This window comes from Engraulis encrasicolus, chromosome 2 (genome assembly GCF_034702125.1).
Source record: "Engraulis encrasicolus isolate BLACKSEA-1 chromosome 2, IST_EnEncr_1.0, whole genome shotgun sequence".
NCBI lineage: Eukaryota > Metazoa > Chordata > Actinopteri > Clupeiformes > Engraulidae > Engraulis > Engraulis encrasicolus.
Genome location: NC_085858.1, coordinates 36,816,061 through 36,839,602, shown reverse-complemented (window position 1 = coordinate 36,839,602; position 23,542 = coordinate 36,816,061). Strand labels below are relative to the sequence as shown.

The 23,542-nt window shown below is 42.0% G+C and overlaps 1 protein-coding gene across 3 annotated transcripts in view; it reads right to left on the bottom strand.

Annotated features, from left to right (window-relative positions):
* LOC134438250 (beta-1,4 N-acetylgalactosaminyltransferase 1-like) overlaps positions 1–23,542 on the bottom strand; it is a 28,408-nt gene that overhangs the window by 2,820 nt on the left and 2,046 nt on the right. For 2 of the 3 annotated variants that reach the window (XM_063187767.1, XM_063187783.1), the window contains 7 exons: positions 15,198–15,335; positions 14,403–14,509; positions 13,630–13,667; positions 9,082–9,256; positions 1,880–1,966; positions 1,268–1,449; positions 142–505 (listed from right to left, as the gene is read on the bottom strand). In XM_063187767.1, the coding sequence (XP_063043837.1) occupies positions 142–505; positions 1,268–1,449; positions 1,880–1,966; positions 9,082–9,256; positions 13,630–13,667; positions 14,403–14,509; positions 15,198–15,335 (1,091 nt within the window). The remainder of the gene's footprint in view (positions 1–141; positions 506–1,267; positions 1,450–1,879; positions 1,967–9,081; positions 9,257–13,629; positions 13,668–14,402; positions 14,510–15,197; positions 15,336–23,542) is intronic. The other variant, XM_063187774.1, reaches the window with a different exon arrangement.

Below are 23,542 nucleotides of genomic sequence, written 5' to 3'. Positions count from 1 at the left end.
AAGACAATTAGCAACTTCGGTAGTTGTTGCCAATGCGAAATTGTATTGCAAACAACAAAGTTGTTTCAACAAATGTACCCCAGAGTTCAAGAAATGCAGCCCCCAGTGTTGTGGATGGAATGAAATACCCGGCCGACCTACCAGGGTGGGCTGCCCGCTGCAGTTTTGGGTCGAATCCCACCCTGCGCACAGCATCGGTCCTGGCCAGGAAAAAGTTGACCACAACGTCTGCCAGCACACAGTCCTTGAAGCCGGGGAGCGGGCTGTGGTGCTGGTTCTTCTGCCGCGACAGACAGCCACCCTCCCCGTCCGCACCCTCCTGGTGGTCCAGGGTGAAGTAGAAACGAACTGACCCGGCAGTGCCCCCCAGCTGTGTCCATGGAAAGAAACACGTACGCACGCACGTGCACGCACACACACGCACGCACGCACGCACGCACGCACGCACACACACAGACACACACACACACACACAGCCAGCCAGGTTCCGACCGGCAAACCAACCCTGGAAATAACATGAATTTTTATAGCATATTTTGAACGTTTTATTTTTAAACAGCATTTCAATTAATGCTCCGGTCAACTATGAAGCATTTCACTTCATTTCAATATGTGTTCTTAATTGAAGTCCTACTCTACTTAGACCCAAAAGAGTAAATTATTCTGAAGTATTGAGGAAAAGAGAGTGGATTGTAGTGGGCTAAGTACCCTGAGAGAGGGGGGTAGTGTACAGGTGGGTATAAGTACTGTATGTGTACTGTATGTGTACTGTCTATGTCTATTCTGTCAATGTCTATACCTTAAGTATATGTGTGCATGGGAAAATAAGAACCATAATTTCAATTCTTTGTGTGACCAGTGCATGTAAAGAAATTGTCAACTAGAAGCACTCAGAGAGCGCAGACCTCCGCCAAGGAATGTGCTTGATACATTTGACTATGTTACACCCTAATTCTTTCTGCCTTATTTTTGTGGAGTCCCCGCAATTCAATTTCTGGTCACTGGGGGGGCGTCTAGATGGTGAAGAATCTTTTGAAAAGTCCTCGTTCCGGTTCTTGATCCGGATCACCACCAGAATTTAATCACTTGTTCCTTGGGTCATTACTAACAACTCTACAAAGTTTCGTCCAAATCAGTTGATTCGTTTTTGATTTATCCTGCTGACAAACAAACAGACAGACAAACAAACACGACCGAAAACATTACCTCCTTAGCGGAGGTAATAAAGCTGACTTGACTTGAGTTGTAGTAATTGGAAAAACCCTACCTGTAGAGGAGGCATGATGTACTGGTAAATGTTGTGACCCTCCACTTTCTCTGGTTCTATGCTGTCATCTGCGATGATGATTTGGATGTCCGGGTATTTTACCCTGATGCTGTCGATCAATAACCCCAGCTCTTGATATCTCAAGAATGTCTTGGTAACAATGGTAACCTGAGAATTAATGTCTGATGAGTAAAAAAAAAAATAAGGAAAGAGAAGAAAATAGAGTAAAAATATAACCTCTACCATCATATTCCATCATATGCATAACAGATTTCTCTGAAAGAATTATTGGTAACACTTTATAATAATGTCTGCTTAGTAAAGACTTAGTAAATAATTAACTAATGATGAACAAAACATTAACAAATGTTTTTTATTATTATCCAAGTTTTATTAATGCTTTATAAAATATCTACAAATAATATATTCAAGATTTTACATACCTTATAACAAAGTATTTTATTCATTTACAAACATTTGTTAATATTTCCTAGTCATTTACAAACATTTGTTAATGTTTTGTTCATCATTAGTTAATTATTTACTAAGTGTTATTCATGGTTTATAAGCAGACATTATTATAAAGTGTTACCAAATTATTTTTGGGACTACCTTCATCTGCCTCGTACAGAACAGGAACTGAAGACCTCTTGACTGTGACCGGAAAGATGACCTCGTGGTCCTCAAAAGAGAAGTGGACTGTAACGACATTGTGATTTTCATAACCCATTATCATTATCCAGAAGCAACGACTATTTACAGTAGTAAAATGTAAGCAAACCTGTTGTGTGCTACAAGATATTTGATATCTTATCCCCATTAGCTAATAAGACATATCAGCTACTCTTCCTGGGGTCCACAATCACAAGACTCGTCAACTCCTACCCATAGAGGTCATATACAGTGGTGTAATCTACGTAGAACGCGGGTATACGGAGTATGCCCACTTCTAAATTTCAGGGATTTCAGTATACCCACTTAAAATTGATTGATGCATTGTTTTGAATAGCACAGATATATACAGTATAGTCACTTCAAGTAGACTCATTGAGAGTAAATGCGTAGACTACACCGCTGGTCATATAGGACTCATCATCAAGGTCGTGGTCAAGGTGAAGATTAAGGTCAATGTCAGGAGTTAGAAGTTCCATACATTAAAAAACTTCCCAGTTTTAATTATTTGACAAGGTACTGTATGTAATTATTGAGATGAGCTCTCAAAATGTTTTATAGATGGCGTTCTACATTATATTACAAAATTAACAAACTCTCATTCACACCTTGAGCATTTCCCCCCCAAGAAATACAATGGATATTGTACTATGCACAGTGACTTCTGACACTCCTGGACACTTGGTTGGTCACTTTGTCTTGGCTTCTATGTGCCACTCAGCTAAGGCACATGTGACACTTTATGATTTGGTGTGTGTGTGTGTGTGTGTGTGTGTGTGTGTGTGTGTGTGTGTGTGTGTGTGTGTGTGTGTGTGTGTGTGTGTGTGAGAGAGAGAGAAATACAGAGAGAGAGAGAGAGAGAGAGAGAGAACGTGAGCATGCATACAAAACATGCATACTCTGCCCTGAGTTGAGGGATATTTCACGTTGCTGGTCCCGTCCATTTGAGATCATATTGGCTGTATGTGTGCTTGACACCTAATTTCCCCCTGGGATCAATAAATGATACTCTACTCTACTCTCTCTACTCTCTACTTCTGACTCGCTGAGGAGAAAGTAGCCAGCTGTACAGAGAGGGAAAGCATGAAAAAAGGTTTTGATGTCCCATGATGCAACACAGACTTACTGTGCATATGAACCTGGGCTTAACTCTTGACAATTCTGGGGTGCGTTTCTCGAAAGCGTAGTTGTTAGCAGTTAGCAACTTGGGTAGTTACCAATGGGAAATTGCATTGCAAACAACAAAGTAGCTAACATAGTTAGCAACACAGACCTATATTAACCTAGACTGGCAATGGGCGGTTTAAGGCACTAGCAGAATTTCGGATTGACTGGGCGCAGCCATCTTTGCGTTTTTCCCGCCCCACCGGCTCCTACCACAGACACAGCTCCTCCTATTGAAGACTATCAGAGCTGTGAGCCATATGAATGCATACGATTTCAAACTGTGACTACAAAATGGGTTTCAATCATTTTCTGTGAGAATTTGACAAATTGTAACATCTACAGTATATCAGCGGTCCCCAACCACCGGGTCGCGGACCGGTGCCGGTCCGTGGACTATTTTATACCGGGCCACACAACATGAAAATCCAGAAGACATGCCTTTGTCATGAACTACAGTGCAGAACATATCTCAAATATAACTTTTAGTCGCCATATTAATATTTGCATTAGCCTAGACGTAGCACAAGTCTTTTAATCTTCAATAACAAGGAATCTTTTCTTTGTAGGCTACCGTCCAATCACTAGTTGAATGTCAAATGCGCCAGAAGCGTGCTGCGAGGCCGCGCCCACTTTATATTTCAATGCTGCGATGCAATGCAAACAGTGGATGATGACTGCCGTTTTGGAGTGTTGGCTGTCTTCTCTGGCTCTTTCTTTTCAAGGCTTTTGAACGTTGCGAAGCAAACTTTGGGAGCTATTTTAGGAATCTACTTCTATCATTTGTTGCTATTTCAGTTCCGTGACAACAACGCTGTGTTACGAACGTAATTGCGTTGCGAGACATGTCTTGTGGTTGCAACTAATAACGACCAACACTTGTTTCAGGAGCTCTTGAAAGTCAGCGTTAGCAGAAAATAAGGCGATGACATGCAATCGTTTGAATCTTTTTAAAATATTGCATTGGGTTTTTGACACACAAAACCACAGGCACTCAGACTGCGGTAGAATCAGACGTTTGCAGCAGTCCACACAAACGCGAGGGCACGAGCTCCTAGTGGCAAACTTCAGCTGTATCAAATTCCAGCTTCCAACCAACTATCCCCCGTGTTGTTCGAAAAAACAATGACGACTGCTAGTTGGAAACAGTTGACCTTGAATTAATAGAAGCGCCACTTAACCAGGAGACCTAGAACCCAGTCATAAATAGCCATGAATTTCACTGCGCAAAATGTTCCTCAATGAAAATGAACATGGCCAGAGAACGCATATTCTCGCATGGTAAAGAATAGTAGTAGTAGTAGGCTACGTAGAAGTTTTGGGTGATCATTCTTTGCACCACTAGCCCTATGACCAAGAACTGGCCCCACAAATTAGTGGAGTAATTGTCAGTTTAATAGCCAACTACTAAATGTTATGTTTAAATGTAGGCTGTTACACATTTTGAATGGAGTGAAGGAAAAGGGTTAGGCCTTATTTTTAGACCCTATTAATAGTATTATTATTAGGCCTATTAATGATACCAATGATAAGAAATAATAATAGAGTAATAATAATAACTAGAAATGCATTCTCACAGAAAATGCTGGAAGCGGGCTTGCCTTTTGGGGCAGAGATGAAACAAAGTACTATTGAGAAAACAAAGCTAAAAGAAATCTTGGAAAAACTCCATCCACCCAGTCAGAAGTTATGGGCCAAACAATTCAGCCATCTTGGATTCAGCCATCTTGGATTCAGCCATCTTGGATTCAGCCATCTTGAAAGTGTTGTAGCTCTGCGTTTTGGGGATATACTAAATGACATACATGGTATTTTAAGTTGGCTAAGGAACACTGCATATGATATAATTTTGAAAATCAACATGGCTTCGAGCGGGATTAGAACTCACAACCTCCATATCTGTAATCCAACCCCTTTGCCATTGATATTAAATGACATACAATACATGATATTTGAAGTTGGCTAAGGAACACTGCATATGATATCATTTTGAAAATCAACATGGCTTCGACTGGGATTCGAACCCCCAACCTCCATATCTGTAATTCAGCACATTTGCCATGCATACTAAATGACATACATGGCATTTTAAGTTGGCCAAGGAACACTGCATATGATATAATTTTGAAAATCAACATGGCTTTGACTGGGGTTCGAACCCCCAACCTCAATATCTGTAATTCAGCACATTTGCCATCCATACTAAATGACATACATGGCATTTTAAGTCGGCCAAGGAACGCTGCATATGATATAATTTATAAAATCAACATGGCTTTGACTGGGGTTCGAACCCCCAACCTCAATATCTGTAATTCAGCACATTTGCCATCCATACTAAATGACATACATGGCATTTTAAGTTGGCCAAGGAACACTGCATATGATATAATTTTGAAAATCAACATGGCTTTGACTGGGGTTCGAACCCCCAACCTCAATATCTGTAATTCAGCACATTTGCCATCGATACTAAATGACATACATGGTATTTTAACTTGGCTAAGGAACACTGCATATGATATAATTTTGAAAATCAGCATCGCTTCAAGTGGGATTCGAACTCTCAACCTCCATATCTCTAATCCAGCACATTTGCCATTGATAATAAATGACATACATGGCATTTTAAGTTGGCCAAGGAACACTGATATAATTTTGAAAATCAACATGGCTTCGACTGGGGTTCGAACCCCCAAACTCCATATCTGTAATTCAGCACATTTGCCATTCATACTAAATGACATACATGGCATTTTAAGTCGGCCAAGGAACGCTGCATATGATATAATTTAGAAAATCAACATGGCTTTGACTGGGGTTCGAACCCCCAACCTCAATATCTGTAATTCAGCACATTTGCCATCCATACTAAATGACATACATGACATTTTAAGTTGGCCAAGGAACACTGCATATGATATAATTTAGAAAATCAACATGGCTTCGGGTGGTGTTCGAACCCTCAACCTCCATATTTCTAATGGAGCGGCATGCATTACCACTAAGCCAAGCAGCTAGCTGTCATGCACAGTCCAGCAAGACTATATTACATTGCATTGCAGAGCTGAACAATAGACTTCTAGAATGGTTGCTCGCACCTGCTCGTTAAGAATAGAATCTTGAGACAGTGACAGTTGAAATGGAACACTTCATTGACTGCACCTGTTCTGAATGACAGTTAGTATTGTCCTCTAGGCAGAAGCCAAAATGAGAATGAGTTTTTTGTCTTTACAACATCGTTGTAAAAAAACTAAAAGGAGTTGGCACGTGTCCTTTTCACAGATCGGAGTCATGCTTGTGATCTCTCTAACAGTCTTTGAATGAAGTTTATAGGTTAAAGGGTTCAGGCACAAATGGACCTCCGTGTGGGACATGCGCTGATCTCTTGAAAAATGCATTTTTGGAAAGACTGGGATTCTCCATAGACCTAGGCCTGTTTTTTTTACAAACCTGCCATTTAAAAAGTATTGGGAGTTGGGAGATGAAACTTTGACAATTTGGAGACATCTCATAGAGCTCGCTAACAACGCGCCAACTAAACTTCTAGGTGAAAGTGTTGATGTTTTATGACCGAAAAAGCCTCCTACACTCTAATCTTTAGAGTGGCGGAACTTTGGTTCATGGAGGTTCCACCACTGTTTTCAATGGGGACCCAGGCTTTAACAAAATCGCCAAAAACGGGAAAACGATAAGAGACACGGAGAAGCCTATAACTATACGCGATCTCCAAGCCGAGCCGGTCGTTTTAGTGTTTGAACGGTGTCTCTATCTCGAAAGGCCTAGGAGGAGATCCATTTTCTATTTTTACTGCCCCTGCACAAGACCAAGCTATAATAATAAAACAGGACTTAGAGATTACTATAATCGGGCCTTGCTCTGCAAGGGCCATGCTCTGCATGGTCCTTGCTCCGCAAGCCCGCTTAATTATTAATGATAATAATAATAATAATAATCATAATCATAATAATCATCATCATCATCATCATCATTATGATTATTATTATGGTTATTATTATTATAACGCGTTACTGCCGAAAAAATGGGACTCAAACCGGTCCCTGGTGGGAAAAAGGTTGGGGAACCCTGATCTATATTGTCACTCCAGGAAAGGAATCACCCTCACTACCACCAAACGTTTTATTAGAGACCCAGAAGTTAAGCGGTCTTGCCAGATCAGACGGTTTCCCGCCAAATCGGGCCGTTTAGGAAGGCGGTCTTCGGGTAGAAAAGGGCACACGATCATCATCTCATCTGGCAACCCCTTCCTAGACTCTATTCGTTGCAGAAATGCAGTTTACGGTTTTACTCTTTTTGACAACTATGTATATAGGTATGCAGGGCTCTAAATTAACTTTTTCCACCACCAGCCAATTTGGCTAGTGGACATTTTTTCTTACCAGCCAAACAGAAGTTCAACTAGCCATTTTTTTTCAATCTCGCCAAAATAAACTATGTGTTAGGCTAGTTTTTTTTTTTTAATTATGGTAATTTTGTTCAACAATTACACTATATACACTATATATAGGCCTGCATACTATAGGCCTATTATAGGCTATATATTTTTTCATTATTTTTTAACTTCTGCTTTATTTTTAACTTTCATTACTTAGGCCTAATCAATTTGATTTAGTTTTTGTTCAATTCCTCTGAAAACAGCTGAATCACATCACACAAGCCACTCACATAACAGACCTTTAACATACAGTAACCAAGCACACAGCAAAACTCTCCAAAACCTCACATACGCACACCCCAAGGAAGGAGAAGTGATGAGAGGAAAAGGAGAGGAGGAGCTCTACTCTTATCTACCATGCGCAACAAAATGACAAGAAGCCTAGTTTAACTAAAAGTAAATAATATCACGGGAATCTTCGATTCCTTTGTTACTTCCACAGCTTCGTCGTTGGTTGCTTTTTTGTTATTTGTTTTCTTTCCGATGGCGTGGGCTTTCCAACTAAGTTGCGCCAGGACTCGGAACATTTCAGAAGACAACTGAACTGACAGCTACGCTCACACTACTCTGACAGTCAGCTCTCCTCCTCTGCCCTTGTCGCTATTTCGTTCCACAACCACTCCTTTTTTAACGTCACTATTATTACGGTTACAATTACTACTAGCATTCACCAACACACAGAACTTTGCTCTAACCACCGCCACATTCGCATCACTCGCACAAAACATAGGCATAATCTGCGTTAGTCATGTTATTGAAACGGTCAGGGCCTCGCTGCTTCAAAAAGGCAGCCTGTTACAGCAAGGTTCAGCCTAGTAATAATAGTAGTAGTGGCGTTAAAAAGGTTGTAGCGAAATCGACGAGAGCATAGGAGGAGAGCTGCCTGTCAGAATAGTGTGAGCGTAGCTGACAGAAGGCTGGTCGTCTGAAATGTTTTCAATGCTGGCGCGCGCAACAGCATGGAGTTGCCGCTTGCTGCACTGGAAAGCCCACGGTGGGAGGCTACGTCGTGACGCTAGTGTCCATGGGTAATGTAGGAAATCTCGCCTTAAGGGCTCTGCATACTTAACGTGCGCACGTTCGTCATAGCAGCGGTTTACCGTTCATAATTTACTGTACTCGGGCGCTACTGGCCAAATTGGCGGGTAGGTATTTTTTTCTACTAGCCAAAATTAATTTTCACCCGTGTTTGGCGGGTTGGCGTGTGTTAATTTAGAGCCCTGTAGGTATGTACATAAACCGTACGTTCAGTAAAGCTGACTGTGCAAGCTTGCTTATGGACTGATGACGTCATTACGTAAAAGTCTGTGGTTATGGGAGTCTTCACCAAGATGGCGGTTTCCTTTGGTCTGACTGCTGAGAAATCCGAAAATTTCGAGGCCCATCGCCAGTCTAGGTTACTATAGGTCTGTGGTTAGCAACTTTGGTTTTGAGAAATGCACCCCTGACCCAATTTAGCCTCTGGTCAACGTGTCTTTTGTATCCTCAGTACACCCATGCCCATTCCACCAGCGCCACTTACCCCAGTCCTCCATGTGTAAGTGGTAGGCCGTGCTGCAGTAGGTCACCTGTGCCAGCAGCTCATTAAGGTGTGCCAGGCTCGTGGCACTGATGTCCAGAACGCTCTGATTCTGGCCTCTCACGTCTTGTGGAACCCCCTGCACGGCCATGACACCGTGGGAAGCATTCAGGGACACCTGCGCAACCACACAAAGAGGATGGACACATGGAACATGACAGACAGAATAAACAGGCTGCAAAGGCTGCTAACGCATACATATGATTGAACACTTCACTTGACACTGGGGTCATAAGCATGTCATTACGTAAGGGTTAACGTTCGGCGAGAAGGTCGCTACCATGGAATAGCAGCACGACAGAGAGAATCTTTAGACCCCGACGCGGAGCGGAGGGGTCTTGTTCTCTCTGAAGTGCTGCTATTCCACAAAGCGACCGAATCGCCGAAAGTTAACCCGCTTATTATATGGATATACTTAAATGATTCACACATGGCGGGGACATTTCTTTAGACCTATTTAATGTTAAGATTGTTGCTGCGCAAAACAAAACAGTGCCGTTGTGGAACACCGCTAGGCAACAGCTAGGTAGCCAGGACAACAGGTGTAGTCTATCACAGCATCTGATTAGAGTGACAAAAGACCGGACCCCCTGCGGAGTGATATGAAACATTGGCTTTAGCAGTGAACGTCTTGTTGCCATTGACAGCGGTAGCCAGGACAACGGGTGCTGTCTATCACAGCAGCTGATTAGAGTCTTGTTGAAAAGTCGCTTTAGCAGTGAAAAGTCTTGTTGCCATTGACAGCGGTCTGTTATAGACCAACCCGTCCGTTATCGAAAAATAACAGACGTCCGAACGTTGGGGAGCCCCGTTGAAATGAATGGAGCATTCGACAGATGACGTCACAACCATATAATAAAGTGTCATAATATTGTCATGGCACAGTTAAGTGACATTCGGTTATGGCAGGCCAACAGTCATAAAATGTTTATGACATGGACATAATGTTTAAGACTTATCTATGACTTATCTATGACACTATTATGACACTGTAATGACATGCTTATGACACTGGTGTCAAGTAAAGTGTTACCAAATGATCTGTAATGTCTACCCTGTTAAATGCATTACTGTTTATTTATGGATAGAGATTCGTTTTTAATTTAAAGGCCAACTTCCGATAAAACACAGTTTTACTCACTCCTTTTGAATATCGGACGGTCACCCCAAGTTAAACTCACTTGCAAGGCTCTCACAGCGGTGCGTCACCTTGCCTGTCTGTGTTTCCCGGTGTATCCCAATTTACATAAATAATGCAGAGAAACGAGTGAATAACGAAAGCCTTTCTGTCTTGTGTCACGTCGAAAGAAGGCGTTGGCCACAAAGGTTTATGTCGACCCATTTTGCTAAAAACATGTCAAGTAATTTTTTTCTACTTGTTTTCAAAACAAGCAATAAGGGCGTTCATGACAGCGTCTTTCCTGCGAGGTTGAAAATTTGCTAGGCAGCGAGCATGCTCAGTGTGTCCGCGTGAAGCATCCTGGTTAGAATTTGCCGTTCACGACGCAGTTGAAGGGAGTGACCTCTGCGCGGCAGTCGTGTCACATGGCGTTGAACCATCGCGGGAACAAAATTTTTGTCAAGCAGCTACGCAGTAGCAGAAACCTACTGCGCTGGGCAGAAGACCTCCTCCATGATGTGAGGAATCTGCCGTGATTGGTGTTCATAGCTCATGTGATTCATGTGTGTGTAGTTGAACGTGCTTCATTTTCTACATGCTGAAATGCATTTCATGCTCAAATGCAGCATATGGTATCATCCATATGTATGGTCGCACAACCCACTTACAACAGAAAAAAAAAAGAAACAAACCACCCTGTCATCAGATGCTCCATCTTCGCCACGTTAGGAGTGTATGCCGTAGGTTACAAAAACAGTACTATTCCGTGGGCCGCCTGCTCGACGGTTAGAGTAGTGGTTGCGCGCCTGACTTCCATTCATGAGGTCCCTGGTTCGAAACTGCACCGAAACACGGGAAGTCTTTAGTTGCTGATGGTTAATGTGGAAACAGACCCGTTGCGAGCGACTTATCTTGTCCTTTATGTATGAGAGTGCACGAAACAGAGTGGCCTTTGTGGTTGGCGCTCCATGGTAAAGCTACATATTGAACACCTGGGTTCAACCCTCGCAGGATGGGTTGGCGCTGTTAAGTAATTTTAAAACGGTCCTATCTGAATGACGACTTTGGTCCCAAAACACAAAATGAATAGCCTAAAGTGAGCACTAATTAACTGAATTATTACATGGAAGTGAGGCCAAATCATCACAAATTTAACTAAGAGTTGTACCATGATTCACCGAGTGGTAACCTGTGTCTCTACCTCAAGACCATCCGATTTCTCTTCGAGAGGCAGAGAGAGTCTCGGATTTCACAAGCATGTGCCGACATTGGTAAGCACGTCATGGAATTAGCGCCATGATGACTTAATTCCACAAGAGGGCGCCCTGGTACACCCGCTGTCAAAAAAGGTAGATCCACCCACAGACCCATAGATCCACCTTCTTTGCCGCTGTTGAAATCTCGTCGTCCTGATGTGTCCAGCTTGGTTGCGACGCAGTTATCCCCTCCTTTTTATGACCAAGCAAATCACGTTTTGATCAAATCTTTTGCTGCGTGGTTGCAAACGAGCCTAATGTCTGGTGGCCCGAAACCTAGCTTGGCTCAGCTATCAGCTGGTTGCTACTCTCAGATACACACAGAGCACAAAGCCTCATACATACAGCATGCCCACTCCTGAATGGAGCCTGCACGCCTCCGTTGGCGCCCCTTTAGTGCAGTACCACCCGGGGAAGTGGCGACTCTGTTTCCCATTACAAGTTCTCCAAGGACAGGAGGACTGAGCGAATCAGAGACGCATTTCCACGAGAGCAGGAGTCAATCAGAGACGCGTTTCCCCGAGAAACCCAGAACACCCTCTCGTTTCTCCACCAGCCACCTTGCTAGCTTGCAAAAACGGCTTGATACAAAGCAACCAGAAAGTTTTTTTAAAACAGGAACGTAACACATTCAATAACAATGAGGAACACAACAATATTAATGAAATGACGTTGAGAGGACAGCTTTAAGGATTATTAGGCCTATTTTTTGTAGAATGGCCTTCCAAATTTAATAAGGTCTACTGGGACTCCCAATGCTTGTTACACTGTAGATCAGGTGAGGGTTTTTAGGTAGGGGTAAGGTTAATATGAGAATCCAAGAAGTGCTTCAAAAGATACCATTGCCATAAAGTTAACTGAAGTTTAGCCTCTCTCTTGGCACTCTTAATGCCCAAAAACCTGGTGACACCTCTGCAGCATATAAAGGGCTTTCCTCTACACACGGTCAGTGTTGCCAAGTCCGCTTATTATAAGCGACCTTGGTCTTCTTTTTTTGAGCAGTCGCTTTAAAATGTGTAAAGTCGCGGGTTGCGTTTTTTTTGGGCTTGTTCTTTTCAGGGTTGGGCTTCATGTTTTCTTCTGCTCTGCCGGTCATTTGAATGTGTTTCTCAATGGCAACTCGTCTTTTCTCACTCATCCTTACAAGTGACCCTACTACAGCATTGTTAACTTCCACTTTCTGTGGTCACTTCAGGGGATTTTAGCTGCCACACAGACCCTCGCAAAGAGCAAGGTCTTCCCTGACTAGGCACGCGACTGACAACCCACCCCTTCGGTTGCTTATTTTCGGCTTGTTTTCACGATGCCCGTCAGTCGCTTCTTTTGGGCTTGTTTTCAGGACGTCAGTCGCTTATTTGTCGCAGAAAATCTGGCAACACTGCACACTGTCAATTACTTCTGCCATTCTTGCTGCCCTATACTTTCAAGGTTCATGCTTTCAACAATTTTAGCGATAGTTTATGAGATGCAAGTTCGCCTTTACAGTTAACCCAACACAAATGACACTGTAAGTAATAGCAGTTGAATTAGCAGGATGAATGGCCAAAGTAAAGGCATTGTCAAATCAGAATCAACCAAAGCGATGGAAAACAGATAGAGAGAGAGAGCACAGAGGGTGTGGAAGTGAAGTGAAAGCCCATTGAGAAACTCCAACTCCCATTGTCATTGTGACACAGCACTTTTATACATTTATTGCCCTTTGATAGGATCCACACCTTAAGTGACTCATTCCTCTCAAAGCCTATCAAACGACCGCTTATCCAGCTCTTTTTAAATTACTGACTCAGTGTTAGGAAGATAGCATTTTAAAAGCCTCCTTTTCCCTCTTTTCCACTGCCAGTTTTCTGGTAGGCCTACAGCTTGACACAGCGGCGCAACTCGGTTTACCACTTTTTGGTTTACCTTTGAATTGTGTTGTGCCTATTCAAAAAACAAAAACATGGTGGACTGGACATGGTGGTGCTGTGTCGAGCTGTTGGCCTACCAGAAAATCGGCAGTGGAAAAGAGGCATTTGTGTATCTCCACGAGTATAGAACACATTTGCTTCATACATTACGGCCATATTTGGAACAGAACCGAACAGAAAAACAAGACCAGGTTAAAAGAGTACACACCTTGAAAGCCGTTCTTCCTTGGGCATGTACAGCCAACCCTGGAAAAATGATTTCCTATATTAGATATTCATTACAACACCCATAACAATTACAACAGATGATAATACCTGATTTAATTCAAAGGAACATTCGTCAGGATTTTTATGTAAATGTATCTGCTTTTGAAGTCAGCGGATTAAATCACTCATGAGCAGGCAAACAATGAATCTTCTGACGGCTTCTGCGGTCCACAGTCAAAAACCCTACCTCTGACTGATGGCCTTGAACTTGCAATTAAAAATCCAGCCTTATTTGAGTTTTTAACGACTGCTGGCAATTCGGGATGAAGAAAATTCAGACCACAGGGGTGTTGATACAAACATGATTATGTCTACTGAGATACAAGTCGGATTTTCTTATAGCTTGTATACGTAAACACTTTTGTACAGGAGGGATGCTCCTCCGGTTTTGCAACTGTGCTTTTCAGCCCATAGACCGCAGAACAGAAGCTGTCAGAAGATTCTTCTGTGTTGTTTGCCTATTACTGAAAATGTCCTGAAAGTGTACACTATCTTATTACCTCATCGGGCTTCATGTACTGAGGACATACAGTAACAACAGGAGATGCAGATGGAACAGGCCTACTGTTCATTTTAATTTGATGTAATGTATTATTATCTATTTATATTTAAATATTGATTTATTCATTATCATTATTAGGCTTATTATTATTGTGATTGTTATTATTATTTCAAAATATCTATATTTTATCTATATTATATTATTATTATTACCTGGCAGGAGAGTTGTCTTCAGGGGCTCCACCGTGACTCCATGGGAGGGGTACTGCAGGGGGGAGTTGGGGGGACTGATGAGGACTCCAGCAAAACCAGTCGAGTCCCTAATGGCCATTCAGAAACAGTCCATACAAATATTGAATAATAGACTAAAAGCCATTAATGCTCAAAGATGCACAGTGCTGAAACTGTCCTGCCTATTCCCAATTTTGATCTTTTCATACATATTTACTAAATAATAAACTAATATGTAATAGCATGACCAAAGTACAGTATGTTTTGCAGCTAAAAATGTATTTCTGGAAATTCAATATGGCGGACATGGAGAAGATCCAACTTTTCATGTAGCCTATGAAAAGTGTAATTTTCCCAGTCATAACGAATACTCAGAACTTGGTGGTTAAGTATTAATGAAAAATGTCACATTTGGGAATGGGCAGCATGAAAACTGCTAAAAAATATTACACAGTGCACCTTTAATAGCAACACTTTCTTTTAGTGTATGAATAGCATTATGATTTCACTCTATGACTGCTCGTACACTGTTTGCATTTACATTCTGCACTGAACATTTACGTAGCCTCTTACTGCAGATGGGGTTGCCGGCAGGCCTATTCACCATTTGCTGAAAAATACTCAACTCGTAACAACATTGCTACGACAATACCAAGAGCCTCAAGTAACAGATTAAGACATAGCTATTACAATTTTGGTGACAATAAGGTTATAACATAGGCTCTAAGGCGCTAAGGGGTTAATGTTTTGGGTGATGTCATGGACACCAATACATGCCTGAGCTGCTGTTTTGCATGCTCTTCTGCTCGTCTCTTCATAGTGGACGTCTGCTTATCTGCTTCAACGCTGCTTATGGTGTCAGCCTGCCTGCCACGACAGGAGCACGAGGGGGGAGGCAAATGTCTCTCAAGAATTCTGTTGAGGTGAAACACAAAAATTATCAGATGAATGTTTTAAAACTGGAATGCTGTTGAGTCTGTCCAAGACAGAGCTCCTCAGCTGAAGATTCAATCTGTCACTCACAACATCAAACAATGTTGAGAAAAACCTTGGCGTCATGAACGATGTGCTTAGGAGAGTACATTTAGGGTTTAACCCCCCCCCCAAAAATATACAAAAGTTTTTTTTCGTGGATTCTATAACTATTGGACCTGCTAAATGACATAATAAAAATCTAGTAAAATCATGTCACTGCATGTCACTCCTCTTTTTGGCTGCTCGATTTGAATACTAGGCCCTGACCCTTGCCTACAAAGCTACAGTAGGCCCTGCTCTGGCTTACCTGAGAGCAATGCTAAAGCCCTATGTTTCCTTCCAGGACATAAAGTTCCTCCAGTGCCAACTGTTTCACCCTGCCCTCTACTTACACAAGTAGAGTGGTTCCTAGAGTTCAGTTCAGCTGCTGAAAGACCCCAAACGCCCAGTGAATCACCCATGAATCATCACTGATGATATGTCCTGACATACTTGCCAAACAGTACATGGATATTACTACTGCATCATAGCAGTAGTGTCTTTGTCAACTCTAACAGCACTTCAACCCAACAGATCCTGATAACGCAAATAGCATGACATAGGGAAGTCTGGCAATATGAAGACTACATATTGCTGAGATTAAAAAAAAACATAGACAACATTTCTGGGTTTCCAATATAAAAGAAACAGGTCTTTTGAAGTTAGCTAATAATGTGATAATCAGGTAATAACCTGAATGTAATGAAATACCTATGTTATGTATGAAATGCCTATGTTAGCGTGTGTAAAGATAGATGCTGGGGCAAAAATACACATACACGCACGCACGCACGCACACACGTACACACGCACGGACGCGCGCGCACACGCACACACGTGCTTTATTGCAAAAAATGTATGCCTGAAATTGACATTTTCTGACAACATTCTTCTGGATATTTCAAATAGACAAAATATATCTTTTTGTAGCCAACTTTTGTACTCATGTCTGCAAAGAGATATGACATAATTTAACTGCAATAGGTCATCTTTAATCATCATTATGGCCTCACAGTATTGTGAAGAATGTATGAAAATCTGCCATTTTGAAAAACAGAGGCCATACTGAATTATGAAGTAGATTTGAGACGGCCCCACTTTTTTAATATTTCACAATAAGCCTTCTGGTCTGTAATGCATTGTGAAAACCTTGGCAGGACAATAGGCCTAATTTTCCCAGCCATGGACTCGCTATGTGCAATGCAATCACTTATTTTCATGTGTAAACATGTACTGTATGTAAGTGAATAGGACAGAATTGTCCTGAAAATAGGTAGTCTTTCACAAATATGAACTTACGTTATACGTAATGACAAGTGCATGAAAATTGGCCATTTTGGAAAGCAGCGGATATATTGAATTTTGGGCACAAATTGAGATGGCCACAAGTTTTAATCTCTTCCAATAGGCCTTCCGGTCTGAAATCCACTGTGAAACCCTTGGCAGGACAATAGGCCTTATTTTCCCAGCCATAGACTCTCTATGTGCAATTCAACCATTATTCTGAGTACATTCCTTTGAATATTTCAAAGTAGCCAACTTTATTTTCACTCTTCTAGTTTAGTCAACTTTCGTAAACATGTATAGAAGGGAATAGGACAGGATAGGACTGAAAATAGGTAATCTTTTATGAATATCACCTTACAGTATCATGAAAATCAGCCATTTCGGAAAGCGGCGACCATATTGAATTTTGGGCACAAATTGAGATGGCCACAAGTTTTAATCTCTTCCAATAGGCCTTCCAGTCTGTAATCCACTGTGAAACCCTTGACAGGACAACAGGCCTTATTTTCCCAGCCATGGACTCTCTATGTGCAATTCAACCATTATTCTGAGCACTTTCCTTTGGATATTTCGAAGTGTCCAACTTTGTTTTAACTTTTCTAGTTTAGTCAACCTTTGTAAACATGTATAGAAGGGAATAGAACAGAATAGGCCAGGACAGAATAGGTCATCTTTTATGAATATCCTTGTACCTTACAGTATAATGAAAAATGCACGCAAATCAGCCATTTCGGAAAACGGCAGCCATATTGAATTTTGAGCAAAAATTGAGATGGCCCCAAGTTTTAATCTCTTCCAATAAGCCTTCTGGTCTGTAATGCACAGAGAAACCCTTGGCAGGACACAAAGGCCTAATTATTCCACCTGGTGACCTGCCGAGTGCGAGCTTCAGACTTTCTGATTTTGAATTCAGCAAACGCACCACCACATAACTTAAGCCTACTTGAAAGGAGCAGGCCCTCTCTTTGAATCCATAGCTTTTTGACAATGAAGTACGCTTGACATTTGCCCACTTTTTAGGACACATATAAAAGGAGAGGAATGCTGCTCTGCTGGGTCGGTCACACTACTCATTCAGGTTGTATGGCGTAATATTTTTTTTACATGTTATTCATGACAACCCATGCATGCACACACGCACACACACACACACCCCACTTGATTGAAACCACTCAAGTAGACCATGCCTGATGCTGTTCTTTTTCTGTCCCTGTTTAGTGTTTTGTACTGTACTGTTTGTCCTGGGGACCCCCTCGAAAACGAGATATCTTATCTCAAGAGTCTATACCCCTAAGCAAATAAATTGAAATTGTTTTTTTGTGCTATGAATGTGCATGGAATACCTGCTGTCTAGTGTCACCTCAGACAACCTTGGCAAGGGTGTCAGCCAAACTCAAACTTTTTTGTCTTTCTTTTATCCCTTTCTTTTTTTATCTTTTCCACTTTCAGGAGAGTTTTAAGGGACACCCCGCCATTCCGACATTGAGGTGTTATTGAAAATAGGCTACATCCCAGATGTATGGGACCAGGTATGACAAAGCAGGCATTTGGACCGTGACAAAATGATACACTGATCATGTAACTGCGCTGTCACTCCACCACTTTCCGCTTGTGTCGAACATTGTTGCAAATGTCAATGGAGTCAATAGAGCCTCTAAGCACTTAACAGAACACTTTTAAATGTGGGCTTGGAGTCTGGAAAAAAAACACTTCCTGCGTAGGACAAGGCAGAAAAAGAGCAGGGACATTAGAGGCTCGGAATGACAATCACATACTGTTGGAATGGCGATTGCCCCCCCAGTAAGTGGTAGGCAGGCACAGAGTAATTCCTTGACGGACTTGATGACCAGGCACTAAAAGTGCTGGCCGTGTATGAAGCTGCATCTGCATCAAGTGAGGGAGGAAGCCTGCCCCGAAAACCTTTTGGGACTGTCTAAGATGTGAGTGTATGAGCAGAGAATTGTAAGTGTGGTGGGTGCCAATTGTAGGCCTACTGTATATTTTCACAGTAAAATCCCCTAAACTTACGCATGCCCACCCCACACCACACCACACACAGACACACATACAATCTGAAAGGAGAAGAATCCCTACTAGTTTCAGCATGTAGTTGTATTGCTCACGCTACTACACTCGCCTCCAAAAGAGTTGTCGCCTATCCATCTGTTTGGAATAACAGCTAATAACCTGACTTTCAATTAATCACTTGGCTTCAGAAGTCACTCATATGAAAGCTACAACCCTCCCGAATGAAAATGTATGTACAAAAATAAATTTCATGCACCAAAGAAAGATTGACCCTTTATTGAACACAGACAGGGCAGATTTTCACAAGACAAAAGTTTTGTCGCCTATCGAACATAATGTGAAAATGAGCAGATAAGTCACTTCAAAACACTTCAAATACGCATATTGGGCGTCATACTTAATCACTGAATCACTCTCACCTCTCCAGAAAATCAACTTTGGCCTTAGGTGTATGTTTAGGGTCATTGTAATCATGGAAAGCAACACAATGAAAATCAATGGAGTTCAATGAGAGATGGTGACATATTCACTATTCGTAGAGCAATACATGTTTAACTTCATGATTTAATCAATGATAAAAGCCCTCAAACACCTGCAGCACGCATGCAGCTCCTCATAAGAGCTGTATCTGTACCATGTTTCACTTTATGCACCATTTCTCTTTTTTCATATTCTTCATCTCCAACACCATATAGTTTTGATGCTATCAGTTCTAAAATGGTTGATCTTGGGATCTTGACTTCAGAGTATGAGTCCCATTAGCCTTCATTTTTGTCAGAATTAGGCCTGACATACTCTTGGCTGGCTTTTTTGAGACAGGAAAGTGAGAGAGACGTCTTTGGTGTTAACCCTGTGAAACCTGAACCATGAAAGCAATGAGAGAAAATTCTAATTTTTTGTAATTTGCTTCAATATTGGTCCCTTATAAGAAATGTAAAAAAAAAATCAAAATTTTGTTAAGGTCGCTGAGATATTTAATGCATCATATATGATGCATCAGGCTTTTAATGAATGAAAATTCCAATTTCATGACCATTGAAAAATGACTTTTAATGCATTTACAACTTTTTTTTAATTTAAAAAAGTTGTCAGACAATTTCATTTGAGGATTATCTTTAAATATTTAGTGAGATCCTGCCATTTTTTTAAGCCTATCCTTGTTTTAGCAGGACCATATTTTACATTTCCCACAGCCTGGTTGGGTAATTTTTTAAAATCTATGTAAAAACATAGCTGATCGAATGCTCAACAACCTATTTATGAGTGTAATATAGATCATTATTCATTTTTGATGTGTAATTTGAATATATGGGTCCATTACTACAATTGGACCATTTCTCCATTCACTTCAATGCATTTTTTACGAGATCATAATTTCAACATTTTGCATTGCATTTTCAAAATTGCAAGTAAAACCTGTTTCTTAAGGCGATATCTTTGTCTTGAAATAAAACAACTTGTGTGTTTTGTTAAACGATCGTCGTGGTATGCTTTGTAAGTTTCCCTATGGAGCAAATGCATTGATGGCTGACTTCCTGCCACCGACGGATGGTGCTTATATGTCTCATCAGTTTTAGAACGATCTCTCTGCAACACGGTGTAAAAATATAAACTCTTCTTTGCTTAATTGCACAAAGCAAGTGTTCAAATTAAAGGATGTAGAGTTATATTTCGGAAATTTGTACACAAACCTTATGCAATTTGACGAAATCTCAGCGTCGGTCAGGGAAACCGCTTCTACCCCATTTTCCTGTTTTTCGCCGAGCTGTGGTCAACTTGTTGTCGACCGCTGCTCTCTTGTGGCGGTTTCCGTGTACTGCAGGGCGTTTGGAAATGACACGCAGGATGTTTTTCAGATCGATTTTTTTGTGTGTCAGCGTGGAGAGGGCTTTGAATTTGATGAGACATATATGATGCATCCGGCGCGATAGGGTTAAAGGTGAAGAATTTGGAAACAATACAACGTGCCTAAAGTCAAACATGGGAGGGATACAGCTCTTATGTGGAGCTGCATGCATGCTGCTGGTGTGTGAGGGCTTTTATCATTGATTACATCATGAAGTTAAAAATGTATTGCTCTACGAATAGCAAATATGTCACCATCTCTCATTGAACTCCATTGATTTTCATTGTGTTGCTTTCCATGATTACAATGACCCTAAACATACACCTAAGGCCGAAGTTGATTTTCTGGAGAGGTGTGAGTGAATCAGTGATTAAGAATGACACCCGATCTGCATATTTGAAGTGTTTTGAAATGACTTATCTGCTCATTTTCACATTATGTTCGATAGGCGACAAAACTTTTGTCTTGTCAAAATCTGCCCTGTCTGTGTTCATTAAAGGGTCAATCTTTCTTTGGTGCATGAAATTTATTTTTGTAAATTCATTTTCATTCGAGAGGGTTGTAGCTTTCATATGAGTGACTTCTGAAGCCAAGTGATTAATTGAAAGTCAGGTTATTAGCTGTTATTCCAAACAGATGGGTAGGCGACAACTCTTTTGGAGGCGAGTGTATTAACTTGCCAGGACCCGACAATGCTGCGTATTGTTTTTGTTCAGCCCTGTCTGAGATCCTGGTTAGTCGCCAAGTCTATTTTCCCTTGATATCGGGACACCTCGAAGGCCGTTATTCCGCTTATCACCCGGTTACCAGCATTTAAGTATTAATGATCTAAGGCTTCGTGAGAAAGTAGATTCACCACTGCGCTTGGTACGTTGCTATGGGCACCACTTCTTAATCTATTGAGACCCGCCTCTATCGGAGGAGCCCTATCTCACGCCTTTCGTAAAGTCTTCACGAAAATAATATATTAATTTTCGTGGTGCATTCACGTTATTTCCCGCCTTTCGTAAAGTCTTCACGAAAATAATAGATTAATTTTCACGCTGCCTATTCACTTGAATTGCCCCACTGCTGCTATGGTTATCCAAACGTCTGCAGGGGCGGGGAGGGGGTGCTGACAGAACACTGCTGATACACTCGGTACTCACTAATTCGACGCCCTTTCGGTATTTACGCCTCATGTCCCCTAAACCTAAACCTAAACCTAACCCTAACCTTAACCCTACTTAACCCTAAACCTAACCCTAACCCTAACCTTAACCCTAACCTTAACCCTAAACCTAACCCTAAATTGCTTGTTTGAAATGTTTGACGGCTACCGAAAGGGCATCAAACTAGTGGGTCGCTAGGCAACAGTCGGGCAATTCAAGTGAATAGGCAGCGTGAAAAGTAATCTATTATTTTCGTCAAGACTTTACGAAAGGCGGGCAATAACGTGAATGCACCACGAAAATTAATATATTATTTTCGTGAAGACTTTACGAAATGAGTGAGATACGGTTGATCGGAGGCATGTAAGGACGCGCGCAGAATGTTGGGGTTACTTGACAACCAAATGCGATAGAATTGACGACTGGGTTTTTGACTTGACAACCATATGCAATAGTATTAGTAACGGGGTCTTGACTAGACAACCAGATGCGATAGAACTAACGACGCGGTCTTGACTAGACAATCAGATGCGATAGAACTCGTAAGGGCCAAAACATACCAAGGCGGAACGGAACGGTCGCAGGACGGACGCGGTCTTTCTGCTTAGTTTTGGCCGGCGTGTTTTTCTCTGCCTTTCACACTGACAGCGTCGGCGTGCGTGGCCAGTCCTATTCAAAACCCTCCCCACAGCCAAAGCCGCCTTGGTGTGTAAGGGCCAAAACATACCAAGGCGGAACGGAACGGTCGCAGGACGGACGCGGTCTTTCTTTGACCGGCGTGCTTTTCTCTGCCTTGCACACTGACAGCGTCAGCGTGCGCGGCCAGTCCTGTTCAAAACCCTCCCCACAGCTAAAGCTAGCGTGCTACTTTGCCATTCATTTGAATGAGACACCGCCGGTTGCCGGCGTGAAAAATACGCTCGAGTTCTATTTTCCAAATGCAGTGCGGCGTGGAGCCGGCCTGCGCCGCTGATGCCTGACTACCGCCGGTTGGTGTGTAAGGACAGATAGGTTTCGATGTATTTTCACCGACGCCGGTAAAAAAATGCGGCCGTTCCGCGATGCTTTACCGCCCTGGTGTGTAAGACCCCTAAGACCCCTAACGGCACTTCGCCAGAAAGTTAGAAAAGAAGCAACTTGGACGCCCACACGCCATCATAGGTGTCCTGCTATCGGGGAATAAAGGATACCTGCTCAGCCAATCAGAAGACGTTCCGTCTGCTCACTGGGTGATAACTGGCATAAAAACAAGGCCAATGGCTCAATTGCAATAGCAAACAACAGGGGTGACAAAGGACATCCCTGACGAGTGCCAGGTAAGACTGAGAAAGGTTCAGATGAAACATTATTTGTCCTCACTGAAGACATAGGAGCTGCATACAACAGTTTAGCAACTTGAATCTACGCACTCATTCAAGAACGATGTGAAAGAATGGTGGAGAGCATGCCAGAATGCATGGGAGCTGTGATTAAAATCCAGGGTTATTCTTCCAAATATTGATTTCTGCCAACCGTGCATGGTGCACTATTGAAGGAGAGTATACCAGATCTCCACATGCAAATTCAAACGGCCTAGTGATCTTCCCAAACTGGAAGGGCCAGGAGAGTAGGGTTGCCAGATGAGGCTGATGATTTCCAGCCCAAAAATTTCTCAAAACCCTCCTGGAAGCACTAAATCCCTAGCCTGGGCGAATAGCCGACTGTTGACTCCGTCAATCAGTCTGGCAAAAGCCATGAGGAATACGTCTCCGTGGACGATGGGGAGATGGTCTGATCTTACTCTGACATTTAAATTA